Here is an 11,678-nt window from a genome sequence, read left to right on the forward strand (position 1 = left end):
CACACCAAGTGTACACACATATTCCTCCATTTTGAGAGGACTTCCGCTGTATGTCCAGACTCTCTACTCTCTAGGGACTCTAGCACAGTGTATCAGCCAAAACATTGTGCGTTGACATATAACTACGACTCACGATTCGCGACTCGGTTACGATCATTAAAGGGTCTTCTACATAGAAGTCGTAGACAGTCGTGGAGTCTTAAGTCGTAGGAAACTGACCAATTCCAATCGAGTATTCTCCTTATATTTGATTGTGATTGGTTGGTTTCCTACGACTTAAGACTCCACGACCGTCTACGACTTCTATGTAGAGAACTCTTTATTGTGCTGAGACTCTTATATGGTGAAAAAGCTGCGCAACGACACCGACAACTGTCGGTAGGCGTGTAAAACAGTGGGTGGCACTCAGTTGGACACGAGCCACTCACAGCGCTTGAGTCTACAAAGTTCCTAGGCACCTGGTCGCTGTGATTGGTGGTGTCCAATTGAGCCGTGATCAATCGGGATTACCTCCATCGGGCGTGCGCATCATGCGTGAAACGGAACGCAGCCAAGATTCAATTGACTTGAAAGAGATAAAATAAATGCTAAAGAATCTTGTGATATGTATACATACATATGTACATTTAATAGAAAATACTAATTATTGAAATATAAAAAATAATTCCGAACTAGCGCCTGATCCACATCTAGTGCTTTTATCCTATCTTTAGTACTCTTATATATATATATGCAGAATTAAAAGAATCATATTGTATGAAAAAAAATTATATATTTCATTTAAAAAGTGAAAGTGATCTTCATATCTTTTAAACGCCTCTACCTAGAACAAAAAGTAACATGACCAAAATAATATGTCCCCCTCGAAACCGTTCTACTTTTATTCGCGCGCCGAAATCTTTTTCGATCTTAGAACAATTTTTTTGTACCTTAATTAAAAAAAGATGAGTTTAAAATAAACTGAGACATTCTGTATATACATGTACATATTTTTTATATATATATATATATATATATCAATGATCGTTTTAGCAATCTCTCCCCCTGCAAACAGCTAACAAGTCTTAGATTAGTTCGTTCAATATCTTTCCAAAATTCATCAGTAAGATATCGTTACGTTGCCATGACGAGTTCAAGCGTTGTGTGATCAGGCGATCAATATTATCTTCTTATTGCAATAAAAAATTACAACATAATGTTAAGTATATTATATTGCGCTCGATCGAATGACTTTCCGTATTAATATTACACATTTTTATTTCCCTTCGGTTGAATTCAACGTGTGGCTGTATATTTATATTAAAAATTACGTGACATACACGGCATATGATACAAGACTCAATGGAATGATCGAAAAAAAAAAACGTACCGGAAGAATTATTGAAAGGGTATATATACAGGGTGTTTAAAAAAGGTGATACGAAACTTTAAGAATATGTAGTATTCGCGAAAACAAACCTAAAAGTTTTAATAAGCAGTATTATAAAAACCATTAATTTTCAAGTTATAAAGCAAAAAATAAATTTAATCTACAATAGATGTTCAATGTGCCCTCATTTCATCACACAATTCAGTTTCAACAAGTTTTCTCGTTGAAAATCGAACATGTTCAAAGATTTCGTTGCAGATTTATTTCATGTTTGTTAATAAAATATCAACAGTATTCAATTTTCTATGTCAGTTGAATCCAATGTATCAACTGATGTTAAGCATGTGTTTAATAAACACCAAACGCTGACGATATTCATTACTTTCAACCTTAGAAGTTTGTGAAGGACGAATGTATACGAGCGCGTAAATACGTTTACATACTCAAAATAAACGAATTATTCATTACAATAGAAAATGCTTTATAACTTGGACATAAATTATTTTTGGAGCATTGCTTATTAAAACTTATCAGTTTGTTTTCATGAATACTACATATTCCTAAAATTTGATATCACCTTTTTTGAACACTCTATATAATGCTTACGCTGATCCTCATATTAAAAACACCTGCAAGATCTTGTTTACTTCGCTAGCAAATCTCATTTATATCGTTCCTCTTCTGTAACAAAAGAAAAATGATGTATACGAAATAGATATATTATCTACCCTATAGGCACAAAATAAAATTCCTAGAATATATTATATAAATATTATTTAAAAAATTAAAATAAGTTATTATATTATTTTGAGAATATTGTATATTTTTTAAGATTATGAGAGAGAGTATTCTATGGATATTATATGTCCACTTGTTAAATATTCTTGGTATATTTCCTTTAACAACTCTGAAGTATTATTAAAATATTTATTAATATTAATTATTTTTATATTAGTGCAGTTTGAATTCACAATCCAGTAACAAAAATATCTTATCAATCTATGCTGCGTCTTGTGCTTAAATAACGTTTCGATGTGATTTTACATACATATCTAGTCCTACAACTGCACGCCAAAATTATTTTCAATCTTTAAACATATACTTAAATTGAAACGGTGTAACAATTTTACAAATTAAAGTAAATGTTATGATACTTTTTAATATTCATACAATATTACAGTAACACTAAATAATGTTACTTTTAATAATCATGTAATATTATCAGGAGTTGACATGTAACCATCCATTAATATTTCGAGAATATTATTTAATATTATATAATTTCAGTAAAATCTTCTTCAAATATTACGTTTAATATTCTGAAAATATGCCTAAAATATTATTTAATATTAAATGAAGTTATGTGCCTACAGGGTATAGAAGAAAATGCGAAAAGAAAACTCGCATCCTCCAGAGATAAATTTGGAAAGAACTAAATTATTCGTTAACCTTACTTACGATCAAATAAAAGATACTGAATTTTTTTACATGGAAACAATTCATCCAAGATGCAACATTTCCAGCTTAGTATTAATAAAAATAGAAGAATTACCTCAACGCTTCTCACATACATTTGTTATACTTAATTTATACTCATAGGACTTACTAAGGTAAATGATTAATAAGATAATATAATATGCCTGAAATTGTACATATTGATCTTATATTTTATTATGTTTATTATTCGATTAATCATGATTCAATTGACAATAATAATAATTACAATATTAATAATATATAATAAGAGTAATGATAAAAAATTAATTTTCTTCGGTTTAGTGACAGCTGCCTCAATGCCGTAAAGTTCCTAGCAATTCTACAGAGTTTATATTTAGTGCAAGTATTGCAGAGATTGCGTTTGTGTGTTTGTATAATATACACATGTTGTACAGTCAATTCTTTATAAATTCTCTAATCTTCTTTTTCTTTTATAGTACTTTAAAATATTAATTAAGAAAAAATAAATCGAAATACGTTAACTTGCCCCGAGTAATAGGCCCAAGTCTTTTAAGAAATAATTCACTTATCTCGAATATTCAAAACTAAATCGTAGCACATTTAAATCAATGCTCCGATACGTATGATCGTTGATGGTCGCCTCATTCCTTTATCATATATAGAAAGCGTGACAAATCGTTCTATTGTCAAAAATTACGTTTTCTCCATTTGTGTATGCTAGAATCTATGCTAGAACGAATTATAGCTTTGGTTTGTGTTAAATGCATTGAAAAACTGCAGAAAAAAAATGAGTAAGATAATTTTTATAAGCAGTTCTCTTTCGAAATATCGAATTTTAAAAATCATAATATTATGTGGAAGCTATAACACGCTCCATTATACAGATAACATACATGGAGACACGTATGCTACGTAAATATCTACTACAATATAATATTTTCATGCATTATGCGATAGAAATACCTGACATTCACGAATATTTATCTTCAAAAGTAATGTCAGAGGAGCCACTTTTTTAGCATTCTACTTTATTTGTAATTTCTAATTATTATTAAAATAAACAGAAGTAATTTCAAAATATTGTCTGAGAAAAAAGTAGAGTGCATGTAACTATAAAACGCTTAAAATCAATACATATATAATACAGGGTGTCACAAAACTTATGACAAATATTTTAAAGACGGATTTTTTGTAATATTTTAAGACAAAAAAATCTAAATAATATAAAAATGTCGTGGCAGTAATAGTTTTCATATGGGAAGACTTTAAAAATTACGAATGACGGAGCCAGATTTTCGCGCGTTTAAGGGTGGCAAGATGGACAATATAAAAGTTCTTTCTCAAACTTCATGTCTTTGACAGTAAAACAAAATTCAGCACTTTTACACTCGTAGCATTAACATTTTTGTATTAGATTTTTCGTCTTAAAATGTTACAAAGAATTTGTCTATAAAATATTTATTGTCTTGTTTTAGGACACAACTTGTCTGTAGATACATTTTTGTGTATGAAATTATATTACGTAATATTTCAGAATTTTAGAATTTTAGAAAATATAAACGATAAGTGATTATACCTTTTAAAAATATTTACGTATTTAATATTTTTTCATTAAAAAGAAATGAAATTATTTCATACAACAATTGAATACGTTTGTTTTGAAATGCATAAAGTATTTTCAAATAATTTGTGAAGTAATCAAGTTAGTTTAGTGGCGCCTCGACATACTCAAAAATAAAATGTGACGGAGTATTAGAAGTGTCCGTTAATATTTCAGGCGGTGCCAACTCCATTGGATGAGTATCCCTCCATGGATCGATATCATTTCCATCAATATCTAATCCGAGTCGTAGATTAGCTGGTGTATTGCCAATAACAAAGTGGTCTTCAGTTAAAGGCAGAGCATCCTTTAATAAAAGCCTACGAGGAATATCAATATAAAATTATTTCATGTATTAAAAAGAAGAAACAAATCAACGAAAAATTCATAATTAATGTGATTTTCTTACCAAATGTCTTCATCAGCCACGATATGAACTTTAGGAATGGGAAAACCATTAAATGGTGAAGCAACGGGCAGAGTGTAGGCTCCCATATTTTCAAAAATCATCCACTCGCCAAGTTCCATGTCATTCAACATAATGTTCTCAACAATTTTGTCCAGTCCGTCACATGTTGGACCCCATACGCTCGAAGGAATCATTTTTCCACAGCCATTCTAAAGACCGACATAGATATTGATTTAAAAAGAGCAGAAAAATATTACATTAGTACTGCATTTAAATAAAAACACCTTACCTTCAAAGGAATAGGAGTCACATGCTGATGATCGTACAGCAGACAATTGAATGATCCATAAACACCGTCGTTGATATAATACATATTGTGCGTAATTGCGCTGGAATTTTCATCTCCGCGTATAGAACGTTTGCTATGAATACTTGTTGCTAATGTAAATGCAGATGCAACATAAAAGCGGCCCGGTTCAGCAATCACGTGAACAGCATCAGCTAAAAAGTTTTTTATTAAAATGCCTAAAATGTCTAAACCAAAGTATTATACTGGCATAACTAATGAGAAAAAAACAACTTACTGTTGAAGTATTCATCAAGAGCTTTGTTAATAATCTCGGCAATTTTGTCGATGCTTGTGCCTTTGTTGCCTGGATAACCTCCACCAAGATCCAAGAGATACGGCTTAAAGCCGAAATCGGTAGCCATGTCGAATAGTAATTTGCAATGATGAATAGCGCGATAAAATACCGGTGGATCTTGACATCCAGAACCAACATGGAAACTGAAGCCTACTACGTTAAGACCCAAGTTATATGCAAGATGTAAAAGATTAGGAGCCTCATGTATTGGATCACAACCAAATTTCATGCCAAGCGGACACTGAGCCATTTCCGCATCGCAACGAATTCGTAAAACAATCTACACAGATAAGGAATTGCAATGATACAATCAAAGTAAAATTATCATTGTATTCGAAAAAGATATGCAGTATGTGTGCTGAAATTATATAACGTGCAATTACCTTGGCCGTTGGGAAAAGTTTCTTAATTTTGTGCAGCTCACTTTCATTATCTACTGTCATAGTTTCCACACCTACTGCAGCAGCATGACGAATATGTGAAGCCGGTTTGGCCGGATTAGCAAAAATAATTCTTGAAGACTCTACACCAAAGCTTAACACTTTGTTTATTTCATTCTGCAAAGTAAAAATATATATTATATTTTTTTTACAAAATGTACCTGTTAATGTGCATCTCTCTCCATAATAAAAGATATATTTAATATTTGATCTTACCTTAGATGCACAATCAAAATTGATACCAAGGGCCGCTAATACTTCGATTACAATCAAATTGTCATTACATTTTACAGCTGGAAAAAACAAATTTCTATATGTAACCGTACATCATATGAAATAAATTTCAATTATTAATGACTTACCATAGTAGGGTTCAACTCGTGGCAATTTTTCTTTCCAGATTTTATGCTTTTGTACAATATCTCCTATATCCAATACATAAAAAGCTTCTTCTTGTAAACCACTCATTGCAATGTTTTTGATAACGGTCATAACATTGGACTCGCTATCCAAGACATGGATACGTTCGTCTAGATTTGTTACCTTCATGTTGATTGAATTTGATCGAATTGATTAGTACTCTGTAGGTGCTAGGCAGCAAACTAAAAGTCAAATAAACATTATTACATATTAGATATAAGCGTAAAAAGTAAATATCAACTTTTCTGTTGCAAACTTTAATGAATTTAGTTTAACAAAAACATACGAGGCAGCTGTCAATGCTAATTGGGTGAGTCGTGAGGAAGTGGATTAAGACAAAATCACTGTGGGGGTGCTAGCAAAGCCACGGGGGCTCTGCATTCAGGGTCAACTTCCAGTTGCCGCAGTTATTCAAACACCCACGAACAGACTGGTCGACCAGTCTATCGCAGATAGAACCCTGCAAAGAACAAAAAATAATTTCTGTTAGCTGAATAATGTTACAAGATTTATCGTATAAAAGACGTCACATTTAAAATACTGTTATATTTAATTTCTAAAGAAAAGATGCTAAATGTAAACCAGTAAATATAACAAAAAAATTCTTTATTAATAAAGGAGAAAGTAACTGTTTAAATAAATGTTCATAAATTATAAGCGTACTAAACATTTTTATCATATACTAGCTAGAATTTTATCTTATCTGGTTATCTTAATTTTATCAAAGCCTGTTTTTTTTCTGTTACATTAAAACGATTTATGAATCATAAGAAAAAAAGGTTGCTATTAATTTTTTATTAATTTAATTAAGATATCAAATTTTTAATTTAATTTGCCCATTCTTTTACATGTTTTTAATAAGTATATGAAAATCAATTCTATTTTTTTATTGTAGCTATTTGCTATACATATTATGCATTTTATACCTAATAATTACATTAGACTTTAACTTAATGAAATAGAATCTGATCCTACCTGAAGAGAAGTAATTCTCGTTTTTTTATATACACAGCAGAAAAATTAATTATGTCACCGTTTAGAAGTTTTGAAAATGTTCTTAAATTTTAGAGACTCCTCTATTGCGTCTCATATATATGTATACAAAACAAAAGTAAAATAAAAACGTTCCGCGAACTATTCGGAACGTAACGTTATATTATACGTATATTACGTAGACGTGAAAACTTCGTTTAATGAGATCCGAACAGACAGAAAATCAAAATGATACTGAGACTCGAGACTATTATTTGGGCCATTATTTATATGAAGAAGATAAGTAGTATCAGCCCGTCTTTGCGTGTTGTACCAAGTCTACTTATATACAAAATTATCTGACAACCAAGATGGTTCATCAGGAAGCCGAATTAGACTGGAAGGATAATATAAATGTTACTCAAGAGTCGAACTCCAGTTGAGGGCGGGAAATACCGTCATATTAATCTATGTAACATGATTGATTATCGATTCGAAGAACTATATCAATGATTGACACATTGCATATAAAAAAATATGTATCTTTAATATATTGTTAAAAATAACTTTTCGAAAATTTATTGAAAGAAAATAAATATTATTGTGGAATAATACACACGATACAAAAACTTATATATACATTTCTCAGATAAATATCTTAGGATTGCATAATTCTAGAATAAAGTGTGCAGAAGTGCCTTTTATTGAATTTTAATATGAATATAAAGTATACATCCACAATAAATATTAAATTATAAAGTTGTCCTTTGAAATATTGTTTTGTACATGCTAGAAACTTTTTCATACATGTTCTCATAAAGTAAACAGAAGCAACTTATATTTTTACTTCCTAATACTGAAAAACATATGATAATATTAAATTATATGTACATAAAAGTTGTATAGTTGAGATTAACAATTTCTTGTTTCATCAAGCAAACTCATACAAAGGAGAGTTCTTACATAACAATAACAACGGCTTCCGCCGGTTTGAAGAGGAAATACTGGTCCGAGTAAGATAGTACAAGTCTCAAGATATAAGTAAACGACTACTGGCCATTCTACAGACATTGATGTTAAAACACGTGGTGCGAAACAAACGAGAGAATTTGAAAAACATGTCTTATCATCGTTATAGATTAAAAGTTTTCACATAAGTTATAAGGATAACATGCTTTAATAACAATAATATACGATTTATATGCTTCAATAATAATTAGTTCATAAAAAAATATACGTAAAAATTATAAAATGAATTAGATTAATAAAATTAATCTCTCTTCCATATTCGAGATTTATTCTTTACTTTATCATTGAGTGAAAAAAAAAGTATATGTCTAAAAAACAAAATATTTCTAAATTTATATATAGATTCTATTTATTTTTAGAAATTACAACATTTTGAATTATTACTATTTTGAAGTTTGTGTAAATTAAAAAAATTTAATATTTTTTGAAACATTATTGTTTAAAAAATTGCTTATTTATATTCCAAAGTTACATATAAATTAAAAAAGAATCACAAAATGTAAATAATTATAGGATTGTTTATATTTTCATAAAAACAAAATTTTCTCCTGAATTTTTTCACAAAAACATAGCGTATTTTCAAGAAAAATTATGAAAAAAATGAAATAAAAGTATCCTCACAAAAATATACATCTAACATTAATTAAAAAATACTTTTTAAATATAAATACAAATTTCATTCTAAAATCTCAATTTAAAATAAACTTTGAATAAGCTTTAGTAAAATAATGACTGACTGCTTGCGTTGTTAAAGAATGGTTTCTTTACGATACAGCTTATCATTGCATTCCCCTCTTCAATCACTGGATTCGAATTCAATTGAATGTATCTAAGCTGTGATAAGCAAAATTATAAATACAAATGTAAAAACCTTAAACGCACAGTAAATAAAGTGTTAAAAGGAAGTTATCCTCGATATTGCAAGAAATCTCATCCTCTTATTGTTTATAATTGAAGCAAAACAGCATTAGTCAAGCATTTCTTGTAAACTTTGACATATCTATAATCTTTGTATGTATATTTGTTTCTATATTCATCAATATTTTTCTTAAGCAAAATTTAACAAATGTATTAAATTTTCACATATATTTATTATTTCAATCAATGATTTAATGCTGAGATTACCAATTCTTGCATTTATGTTATATTATAGAATTCTGTAATAGAAATATCCAGACTTTTGAATGATTATATGTAAATAATATGATTTATTATTACATATAAATTTTAAGTAGATTTTAAACATAAAACATGTAAAAATATTTTAAATATAACAAATTCTAAAGCAATCTGTAATAATCATTCAAAAATAATAGTTATTTTCCATTTAAAAAAATAATAGTTTTAGTTTTTATGAAAGTATAAAGTATACAACATCTATATTTTATCTCAATGTTTCAACAAGTAATTGTAACATTCAACTTTTATTTAACAATACTTTGGGAAATATAATATATACAAACATCAATGCATTATCAAGTGATATATGTAGATGAAAGAGCACAGGAACAATAAGAACAGCATTCTTCCCTCCAAAGCGAGACATAATTAAAGTGATTACGAGAACAACCAGGGAAGTGTCAATTAACTTTGCAAAACGTCAGTTAACTTTGATTAATCAGTGAACTTTGAACTGAACGATCCGAGTAAACAGAAATCAACCGATTTCAACAGGGCTCGACCTGCGTATCGTTACGCAATTATCGTGGAGGTTCCTTCCCGATAAGGGCAAAGCGCGAAGAAAGCGAAACAAGAAATCTATGCGTCATCGTCCGCAAATAAAGATTTCCACGTGACTATCCATATAATGGTTATTCTTTCCCTTGCTCTCTTCGCTACCCAGTAGTGATACAGCAAAGATTCTGCAAGAGGCTGCTCCAGGCTGCTCCAACGGATACGTACCTTATCGGACGATCGCCACCCTACGGGTCGGCACACGGTTATTGACGGAATGATGGAAGTTTTCGGTGACCGGATCGCAAAAATCAGTCAGATCGATCGGCGGGGTGGGGGGGGACGTCGTTGTCCTAATCGTCGTCGTCGCCGCCACCCGGTCGTCGAGCTTTCGAGCAAAATGTAGTCCGTACAACGTGTCTATAACGAACATCCGTTTCGCTCGTGACGGCGTAAAAGGTCTTTACGCGTCACGTGTGAGCATCGCAACCGTCGTCTACCTTGAATCCCAAACGTACGATTTATACAGTTACTGCAATTTTGCTTCAAGATTGAGGAGGAAAGCCTGGAATGCGACACCCACACGAAAAACCGTACCATGCCACCAACTACCCACAGCTCTGCCCAGCTCTACCCGGAGCTGTTCACAGCTACATACCTCCACTCCAGTCTCCAATCCATCCGAATCCACCGGTCACGGCGTTCACACTCTAGAAAAAATGGGCGTGTTGAAGTCGGCGAAGCGGTTACCTGCTCGCCAAGCAAATGAATATGATTGGTTGTTCCTTATAGACCAAACCAATCACATTTAATTGCTCGGCGAGCAGGCTAGCCATTTTGTCCGGTTTGAACGCGTCCAATTGTCAGTGTTGAGCAGAGAAATAACTGCGTTCAACGAACTCAACAGTTTACTGAACACTAGCTGCTACTGATGTATTCTTTCAGATCTAAAATAAGTGCTTTCCAATTGCTTAACACATCTCAACACAAACGTACACAGGAATGCATAAAGTGTAAAGCGGGGAGCACAGACTCTTGCATAACGCATAACACGTAATGCATAAGAATATGTACCAATCGAAGTTCTCCGTTTCTTTCCCTTCCATGTAATAGAGAACTCTGGTTGGTTCAATTTCTTATGCCTCATGTGTTAAGTGTTATGCAAGAGTCTGTGCTCCCCGCTTAAAGCTGGAAACACAATAGACACAGGCAATAGGCACAGGCCGCACAGGCAACAGGGAATAACGAGCCGTCCAATCAGAGCTTTGAGGTATAAGTTCGATATTATATCCCAGAGCTCTGATTGGACGGCTCGTTATTCCCTGTTGTCTGTGCCTATTACCTGTGTCTATTGTGTTTCCAGCTTAACGTTGTGCACAATTCAATTGGAACAGAATATATACGCTGTGCACGGTTGAGATTCGTCTATCGTCAAATAAAGTGACAAATGAGATTGGTTAATTCCGATGGACTAATCGACCGATTAAGTTAATCGGAGTTAGTGAAAGAGGCCCTTATGCTGGATTCACCCTGCATTCGATTTGCGTCGTATGACGCTCTGTAACCAATCAGAAAACAGGATTCCGATGATACGAAGCAAAATCCATCGAAATCCTGTTTTCTGATTGGTTGCAGAGTGTAGTACGACGCAAATCGGATGCAG

General features: G+C 31.8%; 1 protein-coding gene across 5 annotated transcripts; it reads right to left on the reverse strand.

Moving 5' to 3' along the window:
• Nucleotides 1-4,424: 4,424 nt before the first annotated feature.
• Nucleotides 4,425-10,732, reverse strand: LOC108761927 (ornithine decarboxylase 1). 5 transcript variants are annotated; one of them, XM_018508710.1, is made up of 10 exons: nt 10,674-10,732; nt 10,244-10,515; nt 6,627-6,800; nt 6,283-6,522; nt 6,137-6,213; nt 5,864-6,037; nt 5,421-5,760; nt 5,126-5,337; nt 4,837-5,045; nt 4,425-4,747 (listed from the first exon to the last, which is right to left on the reverse strand). In XM_018508710.1, the coding sequence occupies exons 4-10, from the start codon at nt 6,467-6,469 to the stop codon at nt 4,531-4,533; spliced, it is 1,416 nt and encodes a 471-aa protein (XP_018364212.1). In that variant the 5' UTR covers nt 6,470-6,522; nt 6,627-6,800; nt 10,244-10,515; nt 10,674-10,732; the 3' UTR covers nt 4,425-4,530. The 5 variants fall into 5 exon arrangements, with proteins under 5 accessions (XP_018364212.1, XP_018364214.1, XP_018364213.1 ...); XM_018508712.1 differs by lacking the exon at nt 10,674-10,732 and adding an exon at nt 10,549-10,663 and having other exon boundaries at nt 10,244-10,435; XM_018508711.1 differs by lacking the exon at nt 10,674-10,732 and adding an exon at nt 10,599-10,648.
• Nucleotides 10,733-11,678: the final 946 nt, after the last annotated feature.

The sequence above is a fragment of the Trachymyrmex cornetzi genome, unplaced genomic scaffold (assembly GCF_001594075.2).
Source record: "Trachymyrmex cornetzi isolate Tcor2-1 unplaced genomic scaffold, Tcor1.1 scaffold270, whole genome shotgun sequence".
NCBI lineage: Eukaryota > Metazoa > Arthropoda > Insecta > Hymenoptera > Formicidae > Trachymyrmex > Trachymyrmex cornetzi.